Source organism: Typopeltis vanoorti, chromosome 18 (genome assembly GCF_054136105.1).
Source record: "Typopeltis vanoorti isolate ZY-2024b chromosome 18, IOZ_Tvanoo_1.0, whole genome shotgun sequence".
NCBI classification, from domain to species: domain Eukaryota; kingdom Metazoa; phylum Arthropoda; class Arachnida; order Uropygi; family Thelyphonidae; genus Typopeltis; species Typopeltis vanoorti.
In genome coordinates, this window is record NC_143566.1 from 69,524,364 (window position 1) to 69,550,102 (window position 25,739).

General features: G+C 34.8%; 1 protein-coding gene across 1 annotated transcript in view; it reads right to left on the reverse strand.

Moving 5' to 3' along the window:
• Positions 1-25,739, reverse strand: part of LOC150096754 (L-gulonolactone oxidase-like) — a 108,780-nt gene that overhangs the window by 73,826 nt on the left and 9,215 nt on the right. Inside the window, exons 2-3 of the mRNA XM_090408070.1 lie at positions 8,694-8,795; positions 2,076-2,201 (exon numbers count right to left, since the gene is read on the reverse strand). Of these exons, the coding sequence (XP_090264196.1) occupies positions 2,076-2,201; positions 8,694-8,795 (228 nt within the window). The remainder of the gene's footprint in view (positions 1-2,075; positions 2,202-8,693; positions 8,796-25,739) is intronic.

Consider the following 25,739-nt stretch of genomic DNA (forward strand, 5'->3'; position numbering starts at 1 on the left):
AGAAATGCAAGATAAACAGCCTGTAGACTTCTTTTTTATGTTTGTTGATGAAGGCCTGCTAGACCTAATGGTGCAAGAAATAACAGATACGCTCTTCAAAAACTCAGTAAGACAATTTTACCAAAAGCAAGGATAAGAAAATGGAAAAACAGAAATCCCAATGAAATGAAGATATTTTTGGGTCTGCAAATTTGGTTCGGTTTAGTGCAGATGCCAAAATTAGAGTATTATTAGTCGAAAAACGTCCTCTATTCTACAGAAATCAAACAAGTTATGTCAAGGAATCGGTTCGATCTTCTTCTCAGTAACTGGCACTTCACAGACAACGAGGATGGAAATACTTCTGAAAGACTTTATAAAATTACACCTCTCATAAATCATATAAGAAAAAATTTCCAGAAAATAATGACGCCTTCGAGTAATATTTGCGTAGATGAAACTTTAGTTCCTTTCCGAGGTCGTCTTGCCTTTCGTCAGTACATCAAGAATAAATGACACAAATTTGGCATACTATTCAAAATGTATATTGAAGATGGCTATACATATGATTTCAAGATATACTGCAGCACAGAAAAGACCAATACCACTAATAGTGTTCCGACTTCAATTGTTATGGGACTTTGTGAGAATCTACTTAACCATGGGTGCACAACATATGTAGATAATTATTATACCAGTATTGAATTAGCACACAAACTTTTGAATAGACAAACACACTTTGTAGGTGCTTTGAGAAAAAATCGTAAGGGAATTCCACAGGATGTTACCAAGAAATTGAAAAAGGGTGAAATAATTGGTAAAGAAAGTGACACGGGGATGGTAGTAATAAAATGGTGAGATAAACGTGAAGTGCTTATGTTATCAACAAAACACACAAACAAAACGAAATCTCTTACAGCAAGAAATGGTAATGAAGTGCAAAAGCCAGAAGCTATTATAGATTATAACAAAAGCAAAAGTTTTATTGATCTATCCAATCAGGTAAAAGCCTATGCTTCTTGTCTTCAAAGAAGTATGAAATGGTACTGAAATCTTGCAGTTGAAATTCTTTTAGGTTCTGCTGTGTTAAATGCTTTTATAGTATATAAGCGAGTTACTGATAAAAACATTAGCATCACAGAATTTAGAGAAAAAATCGCAAAAGAGTTATTAGGAATTACATCAAAGGAAAATAATGTCACTTCGACTTCAGACAAGGAAAAACATATTTTAGAAGAGGTTGGTACCAGTAATAGGAGAAGATGTACATCTTGCTACAAAAAGTTAACCGAAGAACATAACAGAAAATATGCAACATCTAAGGCCACACAAACATGGTGGAAATGTGTTCAGTGCGAAAAATTTTACTTTGTTTGCTGTTTTATTATTGTGCATAACTGTACTTTGTAATTGTTTAGTAATAATTTCACCTAATTATTTTTTTCATATCTATTTGTCTATTGTTTGTCATTTTTTGTTTATTAGTTTTTCAATTTTTTACAAGAAAAATTTATGATTTGACACATTTATAATGACATATTATAAATAAATATTAAGCACCATTGTTATTGTTTTATTCAACATTACAAATTGGCCTAAATCAGGTAAAAATAAAACCCCTATAATAGGCCACCTGTTGTACATGTAGTTGAAATTCTACCACGTTAACTATATAAACCTGCTTACTAGGCCCCACATTTCCATTACCCATAAGCATTTCATTTAGATATGAATCACAAGTGAACTATACAGCCTGAAAGAAAAATCTTTATGCAAAGCAAATATGATTCACGCAACACATTGAAAAAATGTAGTGTGAATAGTATTTGATTCATATGGTGGTCAACGTGTTAAGGCTTAGCAATCATCACTGGCATGGAATGTCAGAGCTGACAAATGGAAATATATCATCTTTCTAAGAAGAAATCAGGCATTGTAGTCTGGATAGTTGAGGTAGACAGTAGTTGAGAATGCTAGTTGAGGTTTTGTGAGAAATAACAGACCAGCTTTTGATGAGTGTTAATGAGAACATTAATGTAAATAGATGTAAAATATTCTATTATCTCTATGATTATGCTTTGAAATATTAAACATACCTGTAAAACTTCCTTAAAATTTTGTAAACTGATCATGAAATCATCAGTGCAGGCAATATCAGATGGCGAATGCCCATTTCCTACCACCCTTACATTTTTTTTGTTTTCTCGAGCAAACCTAACAATCTGTAGAATTATCAAAGAATAAACAATTACTCAAAGCAATAAATATTTAATTTTTAATACAATTTGCAAATAGATAATTAACTAACCAATATTACATGAGCATGCTAAATGGAAACCATTGAGAAAAGTCCTAAATTCAATTTTTTAGCATTTCTGAATAATTAGCTATACATTACTTGCAGAAAGGCAAAATTTTGGATACAATTGGTTTGTGGCTTTGTAAAATTTTATGTTGTCTTTGTATGTGTACACACACACTTTCCTACTCCACTGGTATTTATCCTGCAGGTCAAAATTATCCATCATAAATTTCCTGACATGTGCCCTCATGGAAAGTACAGCATACTATGGATAGTACCACATGATTAAGCTTACATTATTAGCACTCTCCTATCAATAATTTTCATATAATTTAGTCTGTTAACTATTAGCACTCCAAAATTGTCATATATTTCGATCTCCTAAGGTATTTCTGACTGCATCAATCCACCCAGATCTTGGTCTTTTTCCTGCCATCTTGGCATCTATATTGTTGGCCTTTCCACTCCCAGTTTAGCTGTCAACATCTGAATAGTGACAAATAAATTCCTTCTCCTGACAGTGATGTCATTTGTTCACTCCCTTAATTTTTCTCAGAACTCTAATATCCATGGTCTCTCGATTAACCCAACTCTCAGATACATAAGTTAAAATTGGTTTCGACACTATTTTAGATATGGATAATTTAATGTTGTGACTAATTTCTCTCATATTCCATATACATTTATTTATTCAACTGGCATCTCATTACTTGTTCTTCACTGAGAATGCAGCTGAATGCTCTGCGAATTCACATAGTTCTGATCTTTTTATTACTGATTTTCATATAATTTTTTAAAATTTTTTATCTGCTATTCAATTTAGCTAATGATCCCTGGAGCTTCCGTAGCTCAGTCAGTATAGACGAAGATCTTTGGTCGGAAAGACCTGGGTTCGATTCCCGTTAGTGACGTGAGGAACCTTTATCTGGTCTCTTTCGACTAAAGGTGAGTTAGCTGGTCTTATATGGTGGTAGGGTTTTTTTCACCCAGAAACTCTGGTTTTTTCATTCCCCAAAACAGGCAAACCAGTCCCATGAATACACATGGATTACTGTCATGAATACTTCCCAGCCATATGCCAGTCCTGAGCCTGGATGAAATTGGTGGATTGCGGGAAGCAATGGTGAACTACCCTGTAAAAGTCTCACCAGGAACACTTTGTGGGCAATGCCTACAGTCACCTAGGATCGGAAACGACTGAAAGGAAAATCACCACTGATCCCTGAAGACTTGCACTGGATTTGTTTAGGAATAGAACATCATCTGTGTAAAGCAAAGAGTTAAGTGTTGTATCTCCCATTCTGATGTTAAGTTTAATGTCACTTTCTTCAACAATGTATTCTGTATAGATGAAGAAGAGTGGAGACAATGTGCACCCTAGTCTTACACTTGATCTTGCACCCAACCACATTCCTGTACTTCTTCAATTCTAACTGCCAACTTGCAACTGAAATGTGGACTATGTACTGCTTGATATAATGTCCCATTCACATTATATAACTGTAGCATTTTGAACATAATTTCTCTTGGTACTAGCCATGTCTTTCCAAATCTACAAAACTTACTCAATTCAACTTTCTTCTGAATTATGCAGCACAACCACTGTAAAATTTTATACCTACATATCTGAACATTTCATGATTTTTATGTCTGCACGGTTAGCCTAGTGGCTATGCGCTTCACAACCGCATGCTTGGGGAAGGAGTGTCCTAGGTTCGATTCCCATCACTGACGTGAGGAGCTTAAGGATCTTCCTCAGCCATAGCCAAGTTAGCCGGTCTTGGGCATGGACAGCAGGGTTTTTTCCCCAAGTTTATCTGGGGTTTATCATCCCGCAAGCAGGCAAACCGGCCCCATGAACACACGGATCTACAGCCATAAATACTTAAACCCCCATGAGGGGGCTCAATTCGCCCCAATAGGGATGGGGGGAAAAGGGAGGAAACTCCATATGAATAAATAAATAAATGATTTTTATGGCTGTCTATCTGAAGTGCTGATATGTACTCCTGACTGCATTCCATCTTCTATCACTGTACTGTCACTGTTCAACAATCTTTCAAATTGCATCAGATATGTACATCTTCATTTTTAATGTCACCTTTATTATCTGATTCCCTTTATCACACTCTTTCCTCTGTTTCTGAGGGTTTTTTTTTCAATAGCCTCCAGAACATTTTTCCTACCTGCCTGATATTTATCTTCTCACCAAAGTCTTCCTGTGACTTATGTTTAGCTACTTTTAGACACTGCTCTGCTTTCTTACATTTTTCTCATCTCTGAGCACATGCTGCTGACATACAAAGAACTTTCAATATACTTAGAGGTTTCAAGAAGTACTTTCCAGGACTTCTTGAAACCTCTAACTTCTTGAAACCACCATGGATTCAGATTTTTTATTTTTTTAATCCTTGAAAGACTCTCTGGCTAACTCAATCAATGTTTTCTTTTCAGGGTCTGTGACTGAGTCTCTAAAGCTCTTGTTTTTAAACATTTTTCTTGAATAATATTTCTATAGTTGCATCTATGGCTAATATGTAACTGCTCAACCAATTCGTTTTAAAAATTTCTTATACATTTTTCTTTGATATGATAGTCAATTTCATCCTACTCAAAACTAAATGATGATCACGTCCTATTTCAAATGCTCTGTATATTCTTGTGTATTGAACCAGTGCAAAGATATCACTAATTAAAAAAATCCTCCACTTCTAACTTAGTAGAATCATCTGTGGGACCAACCATAAGCACAAATAAGTCTCACTGTTTAATTCCCATTTTGACGTCTGCTCACATCACTATTCCAGAAGATAATCTTCATGTGTAGATAATCTTCATGAGTGTTATAGATACCCCTTCCTTTCCTTGATCATTACTGCTTGAATATAATATAATATCTATTCGTTATTTAAAAAAAAAAAAAAAAACTCGCCGTGTTTTTGTCTTTGTTTCAACACCACCAATTATACATGGTACTTCTCTAATTCTGCAGGTTCCACTTCTTTTCTGTTGATATTTCTTATGCATGGCACCAATCTTGAATTCTGCTGATGTTAAGTTGGAGTTTGTTCCAGTAGTTAAATTTTCATTGTTGCTGAACAGCAGGGGCATTGTTTAACTGAGCGATGTCTCAGAAGGCATGGCAGTTAATCATATTTACCATTTGTTTTGGTTGAAGCCAATACAAAATACAATTTGATCGACAAAATTCCAAATCACCAGTTCATTCAGTATTCAGCAGATATAACTACTAATGGGATGAACTGTGATTAGGTGAGGACTGGACATAAGCCAGAGGCCCTGGTCAGTTCTCTACATTTCTTAAAAAGCTATGTGGAAGTCTCTCGGTTATCAAGCTCTGAAAAGGAAACATTGACTGAGCCAGAAATGCAACTGCAAATGACCAGTGCTTTTTTTTGGGATGGTACACAATGATATGATATGCTAGCACTTTTACTATGATGCATGTGGTACATTTAGAATATTGTAATATGAGTAATTTTTTACGCATTTACACAGTAGTCAAATAACTTTAGTTATTTAATGAAATTTACATTTTCATTACATCTATTGTTAAGATATTTGCTATATACTTTTTTTATATATATTTGCAATAGAAAATATTTTATTACAAATTATTGTATACATTTTACTTTTTTTAAATATATATATATATATATACACTTGGATGATAGTTTATGCTTAACTATTATCCATTTTTGTTCATGATAGTGTATGCTTAACTATCATGAACAAAAAATTAATGTACTTAATTTTTTGTTCATATTCCAAAAGCATTATCATGCTATGAATTAAATACCAAATATGGAGAAATTCATCACCATACTGGCCTGGGTTGAGAAATGGATAACATTTCTATTCTCAAACCCACAGGTTGGATTTGAAACTCTGGTACCACTTTGCTTACTGCAGGCCTTCCAGATTATCTAACACTTACCCTATCAGTGGTATTAAAGTATTATTGGTTTCCATCCTTTCATCGATAGGATCACTCACAATGAAAAAAATTAACTTCTGTCCTATCCAGAGCCTTTCATCATCATCATCAAATTCCTGCCATGTACCCTCAAGGGGTGTACAGGATATGATAGTACTACATGAAAAAAATTACATCATTATTAATTTCCTATCTACAATTTTCCTCCAAATCAGTCTGTTACTTATCAAGACTCCAACATTATCAGATCTTATATTTCTATCATCTAAAGCACTTTGTACCCGTATCAATCCACCTATATCTTGGTCTTCCTCTGGGTCGTTTTGCTGCCAACCTGGCAGAGAACACTTGTTTTGCTAATCTTTCCTCGCCCATTCTGTTTAGGTGACCATACCACCTGAGATTAGCTCTGCTAACACATTCCTGGATGCTGACAATGTCAAGTTCTTTCCTAATATCCTCGTTTTTAATATGATATTGCCATTGATGCCATCTGTTCATGCCTCTAATCTTTCTCAGGACTCTCATATCTGTGGTCTCTAGTCTTTGGTCAAGTGTTTTACTTCTGACCCAGCTCTCAGATCCATAAGTTAAAACTGGTTTGAACACTGTCTTGTATACAGCTAATTTAGTGTTCCGACTAATTTCTCTCTTATTCCATATGAATTTATTCAATTGACTTCCCACCATACCAGCTTTGCTGATTCTGTTGTCTATTTCTATATTTAATTTACCATCTTCAGTAAAAATCGTGCCTAAATAGCTGAAATGTTTTACTTGTTCCACAGGTTCTCCATTCACAACACAGTTGACATTTTCAATGATTCTGCCTATTTTCATTGTCTTTGTCTTTTTATTGCTGACCTTCATACCATATCTATTACAATAGCTATTCAATTTAGTCAGAGAATCTTGCAGACTTGTAGCAGATTTATTTAGAAGTATAACATCGTCTGCATAAAGCAAAGAGCTGACATTAACACCTCCAATTTTGATATCATGTTTAATACCACTTTCCTTCATAATGTGATCCATATAGATAATGAATAACACAGGGGATAATGTACATCCTTGTCTCACACCAGATTTAACATTAAACCATCTTCCTGTACTTCCTTCAATTCTAACTGCTGACTTACAACTCAAATAAAGACTAAGTGTTGCTTGATATAATGCCCCATTGAGATATATAATGCCCCAGAGCCTTTCAATAAACTATTATTATCAGTGTGCATCTCACTACAGTAAATCAGCAATAGATCTCTTTGTTTGTCATCGATTTTTGAATAAATGCCATATGGATAACATTTCCATTCTCAAACCCACAGGTTGGATTTGAAACTCTGGGATGAGACTTCCACTATGTTTAAAGGAAAGGAAACTCAAATAATTGCTCTTGATATCTCTAAGATACCTGATATCTGTATGGGCCTATTACTAAGTAAAGCTCAACTCCCAAGAGCTCTATAAAAATCGATGACTCACCACAGAAGACAGCCATTAGGTTGATCAATGAATCATCTCTCATCAACTTACTCTACTCTCAAGCACCTGGACATTTAAGTTTCTAATGTATGCACATTTCCTACGGATAATGGCATCAATAATGCCTGACTCTGCTATAAAATTGTTCAAACATGCATTAACTATAACTTCAAACTTGCAGATTAAACATTTCTTTCTCTTTGTTCCATTTCCTCTACTGATGCTGTCTTTTGGAATAACCTTCCTGCTTAAGTACTTCCTAAAGAGTATATTTTGCAGGTTTTTAAATCCCATGTTAACAAATGACTTTCTGCTCATCCACAGTACTAATGCTCAACAGGATGAGCACACACTCATATATAGGACTGCCTTAAAAAAAATCTTATGGGAGCATCTGCTAAGAATTTGCAGCTGTTTGGATGAAACTATAGTTCCTGCACTCTCACATAGCATCATTCCAAGTATGTGTGTGTAGAGTAACTGTATGTTAATATGTGAAATTGAATAAGTACTGATTAGATGTAATGTCATATTGAAATTATGTTGAAAAAGCATTTTATGAGATGTGGAAAGGCATACACATAAAATATTTAAGATATCTGATTTTACACTTTAAGTAGGCATTTTACTTCTTGATGTTTATGCAATACAAGCAGACTTATTTGTAATAAGTCTGCTTGTATTGCAACAGCATCTGCTTTAGTTACCTGAAAACCTTAATGTGAATTACTGATATAAAACAAATATAAAGCCTCTGGAATTAAATTCTAGAGAATGCAATAATTATATTATTAACTAAGAAAAGAAGGATTAAATATAAAACCATATTTAGAGAGCTTAAATTTTATTTACTTTGCATTACATTACTAATTATGAGCATAATTATGTCTTTGTTTGATTCACTGTCTCCAGAACTTATGAATATAACTTTAAAGTAGAATATTCATATGTGCTCATGCATCAACTTACCTGCCGAATTTCATCTTCTGTTTCAGGAGCAAAAAAAAGTTCTGGTGAGCATGAAAATGTCGATGACCAGTTTACAAAATGCACATCTGATATTCCGAATGACTAAAACAGAAAATTTGTTGATATCTTTAAATTACCTCAGGTATCATAAACATCCATTTTAAATCACAAAAGACATTTTCAATACAAAAAATAGCAAATGGAACTTCAATTAACAATGAAAAAAAATTATATATTTTTTCATTGTTTTTCATTTACTTTTATTTTTTTCATTGATGAATTGAAGAGGATGCCTTCCCTCAATGAGTCTTTGGACCCCTTAGGTGTCAGGTAATAATAATTTCTCATTAATTAAAAAAAAAAAAAAAGGTTCTGATATTAATAGCAAATAGAATCATCTTTAATCCAAAAGGAACTAAAAATGATTCTTTCTGGTTTTTAATTGTGATTTATACACGATGGTGCAATGATCATCAATACCGTTTTTTTTTATTTGCATCTATTTTAAAAATTGCATATATTCACTTTCTAACACACTTTCTTTTTAATTTTTTTTTCTCCAGACAAAATTATTCTTGTACTTATATTAACTGTCATTATATAAAACCTTGTGAAGTTCTCAAGGCCTGCTACAAGCAGCTACTCCACACTACATTACTCTACCTTTAAATCTACTTTCTGTTTATTATATGTGTTTCTCTAGTAGGTTTGCCTATTTTGTATAACAAAAACCTTAACTTTCAAAGGGGGGGGGGATAACCCTGCTACCTCCAGATGACACCAACTAACTGCCTATATAAAAATTTCTTGTATAACGACAGGAACTTAAGTGAGGTCTTTTCCAATTAAAGGCACATCATGTTGTTCTTATCAACATGCAGTAGAAGGTTCTGGCAAACCAAAATAAAATGTGAACTGTTAATTTTACTACAATAATCAAGTAATGTAAATATCTTTCTTTTCTCTCATAACCTGTTCATTAAAAAATTTAAGTTCAAAATATGGTATGCTCATTATAAAATTTGTGTCATCATACACTTCGAATCAAAACTAGTGTTACAATTTTGATTTGTAAGTCATTAAATATAGCAAGAGCTCTTACAGTGTTGATAAATCAAACACACATAATATTACCTCTTTTTGTATGCAGGCTCCCATGGTTCTAAAAGCAATGGTGACTGTCCTTTCAAAACATGAATTAAGTTGATGTGCAGCCAAGTTACTTGGCTGTGACAGATCATAATATACTAAACTAAGCCTAGTTACTTTGGCATAATATAAGCAACCAATCAGCCAACAATAAGCCATAATAAGAAGCCACATAAAACCAAATTTAAAGAGTGAAACTCAAACTTCAATTGCTTAAGTGTTGACCAACTAATGTTACATCCCTCAACTGACTGCAGGTCAAATGGTAGGCTATAATTAAGCACCTCCACAGTGTAATTGGAAGAACAATTGGATATTGCATCATTTGACTGGAAAAGCCCTGAGTTTGATTCTCATCATAACGAGGAATCTTTATGTGAACTTTTCAGCTATGAGTTAACTGACCTCATATGGAAGTACCAGGGTTTTTTCTCTCAGACATTTGGATTTTTCATCCCACATACACAGGCAAATTGATTTAGAGAAAACACACAATTTACAGTCGAAAAATACTATTGGTGAGTGGTAGATGGCACTGTGTGTTGATGGTGGTACTGCTGTGTGTAGTTGAGTGCCCTCCTGCAATGACTTCTTGGAAGTGTCATGTAATAATAATGGTTCAATGTAGAAGTGTTACAGTAATTAAAAGTGATCAAGTTTGAAAAATGGATGTAATATTAAAACCTGTTTCGGTTCCATTTGGAATTAAAATAGATTTCCGTTTGGATTATCATGTCTAATAAACATAAGCAATTTATGATTTGATGAGATCAGAAAAAGACTGTCCATTTAGACACAAAAAAGTCTCCTGGCCATGATGACATTCCTCCAATTGTTCTGAAAGTTTGCGCACCAGAACTGACTCCTATCCTATGTCATCTATATATACTCTCTTACTCCACTGGAATCTATCCCACAAACTGGAAATTGGCCTATATTCAGCCCATTCCTAAGAAGGGTGACAAGTCACTGCCATCCAACTACTGCCCTATCTCGCTTACCTGTCAAAAGTAATAGAAAAAATCACCAATTCCCAACTCCTACACTACCTTGAAGACACCCACCTAATAAATGACCGCCAGTATAGATTCTGTCACTGCTGATGAACAGGAGATCTGCAAACATATGTCACCCATCTCTGGACAAATGCCATGGAGAAGTTTGGTGAATCTCAAGTGGTTGCACTAGATATCTCCAAAGCCTTTCACCAGGTCTTGCACAAAGGCCTACTAAGCAAACTACCATCATTCGGTCTGACCCAGGACTTCTGTAGTAGGAATGCCAGCTTTCTGTCTGGACTCACACTGTGTGTGACGGTGGATGGCTCCCTATTCTCTCTCCATTCGATTAATGCTGGGGTTCCACAAGGTTCTGTCATCTCACTAACCCTCTTCCTGCTATATATATATACGACCTACTTCAATTGACCTCCAACCCAATATACACAGTTTTGCAGACAACAGCACACCACATTCCTTGCTTGCATTTGATAAAAGTTATCCTACACAACTCACCTCAACCTACAAAACATCAACCACCACCACCCTCAACTCCGATCTCCAAGCCATCCTACAATGGGGTTCGGATAACCTCATCAATTTCAATGCCAATAAAACCCAGTTCTGTACTATTTCCCATAAAAAAGAACCATTTTTTTCTCAGTATCTTTTCTGATGATACCCAAATTTCCACAGTTTGAGATCTCGCTTCTTCGAATTACCCTCACATCAAACCTCTCCTGGCATAAACACATCACAACCATTGCATCCTCAGCTTCAAAAAAACAAGTTTTTCTCTTTTGCTCAAGAAGTTACTTCACCCATGAACAGCTGTTAACATTACAAATCTGCCCAGCTATTGAATACTGCTCCTACATATGGGGTGGGGCCCCCAAAAGCACTCTCAAAATGCTTGACTCAATACAGAGGAGAGCAATTAGACTTATTAATTACCCATCCCCTTACCAACTCTCCCCCCCCCCCCCCCCCCACTTTCACAGAGACATGGTTTCTGCAGTATGTATATTCTACAAATATTTCCATGGGAAATTCTCATCTGAAATAACATCAATAATTCCTCCACTCAGTACTAAGCTCGTTGGAACACGTGCAGCTGCTGCTCAACATCCCTTCACAGTACACCTAGAAACAAACAGAACAAGTTTCTTTTCCTCCTCCTCCTTCATCCCTGCAATTGCTGCACTGTGGAACAGTCTCTCACCTGCTGTGTTTCCCAAGGAATACAATTTACAGTCATTTAAATCAAATGTAAACAGGTTCCTCCTTTCCCAACCCACTAACCACACACAGTACTAATGTACTATAGGTTGACCAACCAACCTCCTGTGTATGGGCACAACATTATTAAAAAAAAAAAAAAAAAAAAAGATAGACTATGCAGATAGGATTACTCCCCCAACACTACTTTGGCTGTGACAGACCTCAGCCTAATACTGAGGGAAGTTGAGATACATGTAAGGCTGAAAAACCTTATAGCAGTGGTGTTCAACCTTTTTTTGTACACACGAGTTACTTTTCTATAAAAAGTTATTCGGCAATCTACTCTCATATATATAAGTTATTCGGTGATCTACTCTCTTATATAGATCACGTTCCCCCAGCCTGATATCTGATTACACCCAAATAAATAACTAAAAATTTATTTGTGTATTTAAAAATTTATTTATCACTTTTAATTATTTTAATACAAAAAAAAAAAAATATATATATATATATTGGAATAAAATATTTATTTCTCTATTTTGAAAAACCAAAGTTAGAAAAAACAACAGATTGATTACAAACTCACAAGTTACAGGAAATGCTGGTTGATTAAAAAAAAATTTGGCATTGTTTGCACCTCACAATATTTTCATAGTCAAGTTGATATGAAGAAGTGACTAATCGCAGACAATCATCCAAATGATAATTTTAATATTGGGAATTTTTCATGTGCATACTTATGACTTCATTGTTTATTGATTTTAAATGTAAACTATTCTGAATGTTTATTATCTCAAGTTCTACTTCAGTTTGATTTATATCAAACAGCCCACTAATTTTATTTGAAATTTCTGTGATGTTCAAGTTGTCTTGAAATGAATTATTGATAAAAGATACAATCATTTCAGTTTTATTAAAATCTTTAAATCTTGAATTTATTTCTTCCTCAACTAATTCTATTTCACAAATAAATTCTTTTAAATCATAGCGAAGCATTTCTTGATTTTGTTCGAAAATTTTTAATAAATATGGGAGATGTCTAAATTTGCAGTCATTTATATTTTTCTTTAATAAAAGTAAGTATAGTTGGAAAGTTTTTATTGAACTTAACATGTCAATTAAATTTTTATCTCTACCTTGTAACTCTAAATTTAAATTGCTTAATTTCCTACAGAAATCTACTAAAAATGATAAGTGTAACAACCATCTTTTATCACTCAATTGGATAAATATCTCCTTTTTCATCAAGAAAAATTTTTATATCATTAATTAATACAAGAAATCTTTCTAAAAATTGACTTCTGCTGAACCAGCTAACATTTTTGTAGAACAGAAGTTCCCTATCATCATCTGCCTGTTATTGAAATAACTGCCGTTGCAGGGCTTTTCCTCAAACAGAATTTACAATTTTAAATGTAATATCCAAAACATCTTTTGTGCTTAATCTTGTACTACACAGTACTTGTTGGTGAATAATAAGTTGGTGGCACAAGTTCAAAAAGCGGAAGTTTGTGTTGTTTCACAAATTCATCAAATGCCAAAAAAAATGACTTCTCCCCTGGTCCTTCCCAATAATGGTATAATTTTCAAAAGTTCTTCCTTAGTTATAATCTTGAAATACCATGCGAATAAATACCATTAACTGAGCAATATCAGTGAAGTCGTTTGATCCATCAAATTGTAATGAAAACACAACACAACACACTGGTGAATGTCTGACATTAACCTGGACTAGAAACTTTTCTCTGACAACTAGAACTCCTCCTTTCGGCAACTTGAAACCTTGTCTGCGGCATAGAAGTAGTCTCTCTCTAGAGATGTTTCGAACCGAGAAGCTCCTTTCTGGAAGCGGGAAAGAAACTCCTCTCTCAAGCAACGTGGATCCAGGCAGTCTCTCTGAAGGCGACTCTGGACTGGGCGGCCTCCTCTCTGACAGCAATTCTGGAACCAGGACCCCTTCTGCTTGCTTCAGTCCCTTTCTTTTGATTGCAAGTTGCTGGCCATTGGAAAGTTGTTTGAATTCTTTCTGATTGACTTCGGAGATGTTTACACTTAGAGCCTGCAAGCCTTTCTCATACATACAAGTTTCAATAACAATCTTTCTAATGCCACCATGTACAGCTTTGGCGACAAAAACATTACCTTTGTTTTTAACATGCTAACATATTCTTATTAAAGCAGTATATATACAGTTAGCTTGAAAAGAGTTATTTACAAAAACATCTAATACAAACTATACCGAGAGAAACAAAGTTTATTTTTTTACAATATTCACATGGGACGTAACCTAAACATAAAATCGATATAATGTGCTTTGGAATATTTAATATTTAAGCTACAATCGAGTTTTTACACTTTGCTTATAATCGTATTCACTCAGCTCACTGTTTGACTTCCATTGATCCAAATTAATTCATTTACCTGGACTTATAAGAAAATTACTGATTTGACAATTTTAACGAAAAATAAATAAACAATAGCAATACACTTAAAGCGAATAAAAAATAATACAAAATAATGATAAATAAAATATTATGTTTTCAGTTTTAATTAAATTTGTAAGTAAGGAAGACTACACAAGAGATCGACCAAAAATCGCTCCGCGGTCGATGGGCTGAACACCCCTGCCTTATAGCACATCAGTGCAGTCAAGTCATTAGGAAACATAAAGTGATGCATTTTTTGATCAGCAGAGGTTGAGTTATAGCAAGTTTTTCCCTTGGTTATATATAAAGCAAATTTGCATATGAAGGAGATGATGTCACAAATTGTTCTGACAAAAAACAAATTGTTCCACAATGCATAACATACTTTCATCTGGATATGAATATAGCTATGCTTTACAGGAAGAGTCATTACACAGACTAGTTTTGACTTATACTGAAGCCTCATCAGTGTAAGCTAACCCATGGAGATAATGAAAGACAACTCAATACAGAAGTCTTATTTTTCCATGTGCAAATACTTCAGTATCTATCATACTGAACCTTAAACTCATTCACAACACATTCTGGCAATGCATTCTGCTCATCCATTCTCCACGATCACAACAATTAAATTACTCCTCACTCCTTTCTTCACACACCTTTACACAACTTCTAGACAGTCTCTCATCTCCCCCCCCCTTCATTTCTTCCGTAATCCAGTAAAATTTCCTCACTAACTTAAACATTTCTGTCATATCATCTCTTTTTCGCCTATCCACTAAACCCTGCAATTTACACTGCCTCAACCTTTCTCCATAACCAACATTCCAGAGTTCTGATAATGCCTTAGTTACTCATCCCTAGACTCCTCACCAGAATTTCCCCATCACAGTGGGACCTAGCTGATCACAGTCCGTGGTCTGACCAATGCTTTATACAGTGGCACAAATGTGCCAAGTAGTCTGTACCATCATCCCCAGATCCTGAATCTTGGCCCCCCTCCACATCCCACAAACTCTCTTACTATAAGCCTCTCATTAAACAACTAGGTCAAAGGGCAAAACTAATGACATCTAGTTTTTATTTTTTACATCTAGCCAATCAATAACAGACATACTCCTGATTCTTTCATTTCTAATCAATATCACTTGTCTCGCTTCTAGGTCCTACACAGGCATAATTTACTCTATTATGATATACATTGACATAAGCATTCTTTGAATAATTCTGCTACATCATGCATGGTCACCCTACTCTCATAACTATCTACTAATATCAAACTTCCATAATTATTTTTTTTCTTGCTTGTCACATAGTGGAAGATTACTCTTTAAACATCTCACTTAACTGGCTGAAGAAAATCAATTCCCATACTTGTCACAGGTTAATTAACCAACTGAAAGCAGATTATTACTTCATTCGCAACTACATCCTATGAGGATATCACCAAATCCAACTGTCTAATATCTCATGTTGCTTTTGACACATGCTGCTTAGGGTAATCATCCTAAAGACACCCAAGAAATTCATTATAAGGTTTAATGGAATGAATATAAATTTAATTGATATTGTATTTCATTTCAGTCAGTCAGACATCATCAAGGAAATAGTATTAAAATTGCAAAAGCACAAAATAAGTTGAAAAATTAGACCGAAAGAATCAAGTCCTATGAGGGTGCCCTCTATGTTGACTAGCCTTAGCTGTTGGATAAGAGGCCTAAGAATTATTATTATTATGTAACACCTCCAGGGAGTCCAAAGACTCAACGAGGGAGAGTGTGATAACAGCATCAAATGATTGTATCCTTCCAACTACTAACCGCACTCAAACTTGCTTAACTTTTTGCGTGAGCCTTTAGTAGCAGAGGCTCTACTTTGCTGGCAAAAATTAGCTTCCAAATCTTGGGAAGTTTAATACAACTATATTTATAAATATTTGGGTTTTTTTTTTTTAAAATCCGCTACTAATTCTAAAATAACTGTTTCAAGTTTTTAGTTGTTGCAAGATAACCAAGGCATGGTGAACTAGACACAGACTGATCCTACTTATGGCGACAGATGCACAAGGTAATTATAATTAAAGTTCACATTTTGAAAGGCTGTAACTGGGTAACTACTCAGCAGAACAATTTTATATTTAACACGATGTGTGCAGCAATGGAATTTTATTTTGTGCAAAAATCAACATTACTTCTAAAAGTTGCCACTAAGGCGATACATGGCACTGCAGTACTGCAGTGGGTAACTCAAAACATCATAAAACATAGGGTATACATACACAGCACATTGTGCGATTACACAACATGTTCGATATGCTGTCCTCCATTGTCGGCAATGTGATGAAATCACAAAATTGCATACTCAACCACAGAACGTAGAGTTTCACTTGAAACATTGTGAATATGGCATGTAATACTAGTCTTGAGTCCACTAAGTTGGCTATGTGTTCACGATAGACAACATTTTTGAGATGTCCCCCACAGCCAAAAGTCTGAGGGGGTTCAGGTCCAGCAAGCATACTGGCCATGTACAAAAATGGAAGGTAATGATTCTGCCCTCGGTAAAATGTGTCTGAAGCAACTGCTTGACAGGATTAGTGATGTGAGGAGGGCACCATCCTGCATAAAAACTGTTGAATCCAGGCACTGATGGTGTTGAAATCACTTGATTGGCTAAGAGAGAGAGATGCATATCGCTGGCCATTAACAGTGCAGATAATGAGACCAGCAGGATTGAGCCCCTCAAAAAAAGAAAGGTTCATGAATTCCACTGTAAAACCACACCAAATGGTGACCTTCTGGGAATGAAGCAGAATCTGTCATGAGAGTGTGGGTTTGCAGTTGCCCAAACTCTGCAGGTGTGTGTATTTAGAGCACCATCCAGATGGAAGTGAGTTTCATCAGTCCAGAAAATGTTCCATGGCCAGTCGTCCAGTTCAGTCTGAGCAAGAAACTGCAGGGCAAACATTAATTGTGTATCCCAGTCAGGATTAAGCAACTGCTGAACATGGGAAATCTTGTAGGGATAACAGTGCAGAATTTGCCTTATGACTTTGTGAACAGTGCTTACAGGTTTGCCTGAAGACCATGCAATATGCCATGCGCTGCTGCTGCCTACATCTGCCATCCTTTCTTCCTCCACTGTCTTTCATTTGATGGGTTTCCACCCCTTGCCAGACTTGACATCTAAGGAAACTGTCTTCAAATTTCTGGATCATTTTGCGTAAATCATTTGGTCATAGGACCTGTTTTTAATTCCTTTAATGTTCTGAACTTTTGCAATGCTGTCAAAGCCACAGCTGTTATTTTGGTAAAACAACTTCATGAGAAGTGCACAATCCTTTGGTAATGGTGACTGCTCACAGGCAATGAACTGATGCATTCCGCAGCTACGTACTTTTATAGAAACCGATTTGTTTGCTTATGCTTGGATAAAGGATTAAACCAAATATATAATTTCTTAGGATGTTTAATTTATGCTTTACTATCCTTTTCATCTGCTCTTGCCTGTTCTTCCACTCCAATTTCATTATCTTATCATCACATAATTAGAACTTACTTGCATTGGTTACACTATTCTCTCTCTCTCTCTCTCTCTCTTTTTATTTTGAATGCTGTCTAAACTTAAATTATCAGAAGACCAGTTTAGTCTAAACTGGTCTTCTGATAATTATTGAATATAATAAAAAGTAAACTTTTAATTTCATATGACTTGATAAACTGTGGAGCTCTGTCTCTCTACAACTCTTCTTCCAGATTATAGAAAACTAAAAATGTACCATTAACTGGTTCAGTTTATATGGCAAAAGCCTAATAAACTGAAGCTTTTTTTTGGCAATACTTTACCGCTCCCCCACCAAATGCAGACTTCTTCCAATACAAAAGGCTTTCTATAGATGCAAGAAAAGGAATGTATAATGTATATAGCCAATGTGATTCAAAGAAAACGTTTTGTGGAAAGGAAGTGACGGCAGTTAAAAGAAAGACAAAAAGGCAAAAAATAAATATGATAATGAACTAAAAATAACCTGAAACTTCAGTGTTCTGACTTAATAATGAACTGCCTTCCTCCTTTTGTAACTGGATTGCCAGTTTCCTCTCAGATCAATCACTATGTGTAATGGTGAAAGGTATTCTCATTCTTCAGATTTTCCTGTTAATGCAGGAGTCTCTCAGGGATCTGTCATTTCACCCATCCTCTTCCTAATTTACATAAACAACCTGTTCTCATTAACTGCAAACCTTATTCACAGTTTTGAGACTAGACGAAAGACTCTCTGCTCCACTAAAGTGGATAGTGCTGATCAGTGGCACACCCAGGGAGGGGGCCCTGACCCCCCCCCCAAAAAAAAGAAAAAGTTAAAATACACTAAAAAATTTTCCAACATACTTTTCCTAATTAAAATTCATTTTTTTATTTATGTTGTGCCATGTTTTCTATTTCTATACTACTTATGAATTAGCGGTCACAAAAGGTGAGAGTACCCTATAGTAGTGTTTCTCAACCTGTGGTCTGCGACGATGAGACAGGTGGTCCATAGGCAGACTTAAATTAACCAAATAAATCTATATATTTTAATTATCCTAACAAAACAAATTAAAATTGAATAAGTAAAATTTATTGAAATAAAATGGATACTTAAAAAATAAAATAAAAATAGCGGCAATGTCCATTCCATGAATATTCTGCCACTATTTTAATTTGTAGCGGTAGAATGACGAGTAATAAAAGAGGGATTGAGTGAACGGCAATATGGTTTTATTGCTTCCACTTTCCCTTGCTGTTTTGTCAGATTTGAAGTGAACATGTGTTGTCCACATGACCACATTTCAACTAATTGCTTGTTGTTTATTGATTTTTATTGTTGAAGGGTAACCAAGGCTCAATATATCTTCAGAAGTGCTAAGTAATACTTGGACAAAGTGTGTTGTGAGTTAACCCCAGTATTTATATATTTTTAGGAAATCGCATGCTGAAAGATAAAAGCAAGCTGCCAGTTGAGTTGAAATGCTAACTCTCTTCAACCGAATTCCATATGTGAAACTGCCATAACAATTCACTATATATATATATTTCTAAGTTTTAACATGTTTACGAATTTTAACACCTTCGGTTGAACTTTATTGCTGCTTTGGGGCAGGCAAACTCACGCATCTAATTAATAACAATAGCTTTTTAGTTAGATACTGTATTTGCCAGTGCAACATATGGTTTTGCTTGAGTCTAAATAGCATAGTTTCTGTATGAAAGGACATGTGATTCATTAATTAGTGTCATGTTTACCCAGTTGTCTCTAATTGCATTATTTGTTGAGAAATATATTACACAGACTGCTGGTACCTTATTCATCGACATAATAAAAGTACTTGTTTTTCTTGACTCTGCAACATAGTGGCTATTGGGGAAGGCGTGTTGTTTACTGCGGGAGCAAATTACTCTCCCCTGCTCTGAATGTGTTTCAGCTTTTTTTCATTTGCGAGGTATATGCAAAACTTTTTAATTTATTTTTTCAAAAAATAAAATCGGGGGGGGGGGGGGAGTTATATGCGAGTAAGTACAGTATTTCAATTATGGATAAGTACATTGGTACCTTCTTTAAACAGAAAAATAGCTCGGATGAAAGTGATAATACAAATCGAGTTTGTAACGACAGTTTGTGTGTAGTTTCTGAAGAGAAAAAGGTCTGTAACGAATCCACAGAAGCAGAGAATTCCAGTCAGTTGCAATGCGATAATATTAATACTCTGAACGAAAGGAAAGATTGGCTGACTTGCTGGACACTCGACCAGTGGATCGCATTCAAAGGTAAATACGACTGGTTAGTTTGTAGGAACATTTTTCTGTTTTGTGACTTTTCTCCTTTTAAGGTAATTATGCCTATATTATTGTGTTATTATTCAACAATCGTTTACAGTTTTGAATGTGTATATAAATCAATATCAACAGTAGCCTGATTACAAACGCATGATGAAAGGGACGGGGAGGTTTGAAGCTTCCCCGGATAGTATTCAAAATGTAAATATAATTGGTTATTTTGTATAAGGCCCCCTCAAAACGCTGAAACAGAATTTGGAAACATATTTTCCGAATAACTTTTATAATAAATTTCTGTGGGTTCGCGATCCATTTCAGGCTTTCAGTCATGAGAACGACCTTTTGTTATCGAAAAAGGAACAGCTAATTGAGCTTTCAAGTGACAGTAGACTTAAAATGCAATTCCGTGATCGTGGTTTGGCTCGATTCTGGATCTCGCCTTCACTGAGAAGTGAATTTCCCAAATTATCTGAAGCAGCATCAAAAATCATCATGCAGTTTTCTTTGCGAGAAAGGATTTTCATCGCTCCTTCAAATAAAAATAAAATACAGAATTTGTCTTAGTGTGTGTGTGCCAATCTTCGACTGAGGTTAACCAATATTCAGCCAGATATCCAGCAACTCTGCAATGCCAAGAAGCTCATCCATCTCATTAAAAGTAAATAGTAAATAATTATATCATATTATTTATTTGTTTAATAAAAATCAAAACTTTGTTCGATGATGATACACTTTTACTCGTTTACTTCCAAGTTAATTATGTTTCCATATATATTCAAAACATGCTTTTAGATTTATTATGTTAGAAATGGCACAGTTTTTTCCCAAATGTTAGTAATCCCCACATATGTTTTTAAAAAAATTACATGACTTAGTGGTCCATAGAATTGTTTTAGGCATTTTACTTGTCCTTGGGCTTAGAAAGGGTGAGAAACGCTGTCCTATAGCTGTCCGAGCCGGGCCAGAGGATCATGGGTTTCATGTACTGGTGAATCATTGCAGATGCTCAGTCATAGGTAGTGTGCGATACGTTCGCATTCTGTTCTATTTTGCATTGAGTTTGTTGAAAAGCATGTCTTGAACTTGAAACTTCTTTCCATCTCTGAAGAGTAACCCTACCGTACATAAATTCTTCAATAACATTGAAGTTAAGTTAAAGTTAAAATTTTAAAGTTAAATTTGTAAAAGATTTTATTTTGTTTTTTTGGATTTTGTGCTTCAAATTATAGCTGAAAAACATACGCAGAGTATTTTATTGAACTATTTCAAAAAAAACCAAAAAACCAAAAAAGGATGATTCAAATGTTAGTAGCAATGTTGACGCTATTAATATTATCAATACCGATTTGAATTCGGTTCCCCAGTCGTAGGTCTGACAAAACCATCGAATTATCCAGAAGAAAGTACTTCCTTAGTTATTAATAATTCTCATGACATCGCATTTTTGAAAGAACAAACATTTAATTCTGACGATAATTTAGATATTGTGAAAAAAGTTGTGGAAACCAGAACCAAATTTTAATTTTCCTGCAACCTGTGCTGCAATCCAACAGAAGTTTTCAATACATATGGTTTGAAATATTTACATGGCTAGTGTACTCTCAAGTTGAAAATAGTGCGTACTGTAAATATTGTGTGTTTTTTGCACCTGGTAATGTTGGAAAATCTAAATCTGAAATACCTGGGCAGTTAGTTACAAAAGGTTATAATAATTGGAAGATAGCCATTGAAAATTTTAATAATCATCAAAAAACAAAATATCATATAACAGCTGTTATGACTTACAAAGACTAAACAACATATTCGAGATGGAAAATGTATTCCAATCAATCGACAAATTGATGTAGATAGTGCATCACAAGCTTCAGTTAATCAGAAACGATTAGAGCCGATTATAAAACAGTAATTTTATGCGGTCAGCAAAATATACCCTTGAGAGGACATCGTGATTATGGAGAATTTTCATTTGAACAGGAGCCAAATGCCAATGAAGGCAATTTTCGAGTTTTGTTAAGAATGAGATTCAATGCGGGCGACAAAAACTTGGCTAAACATTTTAAACATTCTGCCAAAAACGCTACCTACATTAGCTGGAACATACAAATTCAAATTATAAATGCATGTAATGAAATCATTTTGAACCATTTGGTCGAAAAAATTAATTCGCCGAAATGTTTTTCAATTCTTGCCAATGAAACTTGTGACATTTCTACCACTGAACATCTTTCCTTGTGTGTCAGGTATATAGATGAAGAAAATGACAGCAAAGTTTGTGAACAATTTTTACAATTTGTTCCTGTAACAAGCAGTACAGGAAAAAACTTATCCAACAAAATATTAGAAAGCTTAAATAATTATGGCATCAATTTATCATATTTACGTGGGCAAGGTTACAACGGTGCCGCATCAATGAGCAGAAAGTTTAATGATGTCCAATCTCACATATCAGCTATATATCCACAAGCTTTATATGTTCATTGTGCATAATTTGGCACAATGAACATATAAAGGTTTGAAATTGGCAATTGGAAATGCTGTATCTGTGACTGAAATAAGAAATTGCATTGGCATAATTGAAAAGGTACGCAATTTCTTCAATACCCCTAAGAGACAGGACATCCTTGTTGACAACATTGATAAATATACACCGGATACTAAGGGACAGAAACTATGCCAAGTTTGTCCAACTAGGTGGGTGGAATGCCATGAAGCCATCATGACCATGGTGGAATTATATGATGCAGTGATTCATAGTCTTGTAATTCATATCATTACTTGGGAAGACAGAGACTCGTCCTCTAATGCAGAACTTTTGAATAATTTGTGTGAATTTGGTTTTATAATATCTTTATTTAGCGAGCAAAAAATATTTATGTACACCTTACCATTGTCTAAATAATGCAAAAATCTGAGAGTGACCTCTTAATTGCCCTAAATTTTGTTGATGATGTTGTGGCTCAATTAAATACCATTCGTGAAATACCAGTCTTCATTTCAAGATATTTACGATGAAGCATTTTAAAAGCCAATAATTTTAATATTGACATTAAAAAGCCAAGGACTACATCAAAACAAACATTAAGGTCCAATGTTCCAGCCGATTCTGTAGAAAGGTATTTCAGGAGAACTATTTTCATTCCATTTATTGATCAAATATTCACTCAACTTCAGGATCGTTTCACTCGGCACCACAACATTTTGAAAAAATTTTTTCTCTTCTACCAAATGGAAAAGATGCTCCAACAACAAGTGCAATGGAAGATTTTCATCAGTTGTGTAAATTTTATGCCGGTGATTTGCCTTATACAAATCCAGCAATTTTGAACGCCGAATTCAAGTTGTGGTATAAGAAATTTGAAAAACCATTTGCAATAGCTCCATGCAAAAATGCCATTGAAACAGTTTCAAAGTGTGACAAAATGATATATCCTAACATCGATAACTTATTAAAAATATTTGCAACGCTTCTGGTAACAACATATGTCAGTAAAAGATCATTTTCTAACTTATGCCTTTAAAAAAGAATTTAAGATCTACCATGACACAATCACGATTGAATGGACTGGCTTTGCTGTATATACACAGAGAGATTAATTTAACCACGACTGAAATAATTCAAGGACTTTGTAAAAAGAAAAGAAAACTGGGTTTTATTCTTTAAATAAATTTTTATAATCACCCAATGAATTTTATTTAATGAATAAAAATATTTTTAATGCAAATTCCTTGCATTAAAAATATTTTTATCCGTTCAACTCGTGCCCCCCCAAGATTAAATCCTGGGTGCGCCACTGGTGCTGATAGCACTATCCACTCATCCTACTAATACGACAAGCCTTGCAGTGATCAAACTGTAATGTGTGTTAAGGCCTAAGTGATGGGAAAAAATCCATGATAAAAGTTTAATGGAGTGAAACAGCACCAGGAAATTATTAAAAATAGTATTTAATGCTTCCAATATTTCATCTCAGTTACAGTCATCATCAGGGAGTACAAAATGAGACTTGTAACACACACAAAGTCATCACAAAACTAACTGAAACGTGGACAAAAGACTAGTCCTAACTAGGTGGAAGGTCCTCTATGCAGCAACACCTGTTGATGGCCTAGGATGTAAACTGGATCTCGAAGTATTAATGTTTCCTATATTTCTGGAAGTTTTATGCAATAATATTTATTTAAATTAGATTGACTTTAAAGAGCAGCAGCAGATTCTAAAAACAGCATTTTTCTTCTAAATTTACTGAGAACATGATCTTTTTCTAATTGATTCTATAAACTGTATCCAAAGCATGGTCTGCAAGCCAGATTGATCACAGTCATTACTGCAGATATATTTTTTGTGTTCTTTCATCTGAATGGTAGTTGATCTTCCGTCTACAGTAGGCCAATATATACACCTAGAACTGAGAGGGGATGGAGTTTGTCTTTAGTGGAGCAGATAGTCTTTCGTCTAGTCTCTAGTCCACGTTTCAGTTTGTGTGTGTGTGTTACAAGTCTCATTTTGTACTCCTTGATGATGTCTCTGTAACTGAGATGAAATATTGGAAGCCTTAAATACTTTTTTAAATTCTTAGTGCTGTTTCACTCCATCAAATGTTTATCAGGAATCTGTAATAAGTGCCCTGAACACTAATCTCTGTAGTATCCTTCAATGGGGTTAAATTCATAAAAGGACAGTTTAGTTGAACTGCAAAGGTTCTCTGGCTGAAATGAGTCTTACAGACTCTCTTCAGCCAGAGAACTGATCTCAGAGAAGATCAGATTCCACACTGTGCATCTTCCAGAGATATTTTCATGGCCTCTCTTCAGGTGAACAAGTAGTATCCATTATGCCTTCCATTTCTGCAAGATCAACAAAAAACAATGACCAAACATCCCTTTACAGCTGAACTGCATACTCAATGAACCTGCTACTCCCAGTCATCTTTCATTTCATATCCCTCAGTTCTGTGAAACAACCTTCCCCCATGTAGTATTTCAAAGAACTACAACCTCCAAATGTTTAAAATTATCAACAATTACTCTGCTCCTGACACCAGCCCATGCACAGCATTGATTTGCTATCTGCCTCTGATGTCTGGGAGTGATTATTTTTTATTTTCATTTTTATTTTACCAATGCATGAGCAAACAAAACTTTGCACATGAAACATCTTCATGACAAGGCTACTCCAAATGCAGTCAGTTGATTTCACATAACCACCATGGTATACCTCTCCCTGTTGAATGCACAGCATTATCCCTTCTTGGAGAATTATGGTCACATGACCATTTCACTGATATTTGTTTGCTAATGATTCAATAAAATAAAGATGAACACAATAATAATTTCATGTCAGCCTTACATTCTTTCATTAGTATGATTCAGATTTAAAAAAAAACTACATAAGAAATGGTGCTTACACAAAAGTATATGATATTTAAATAAGATGA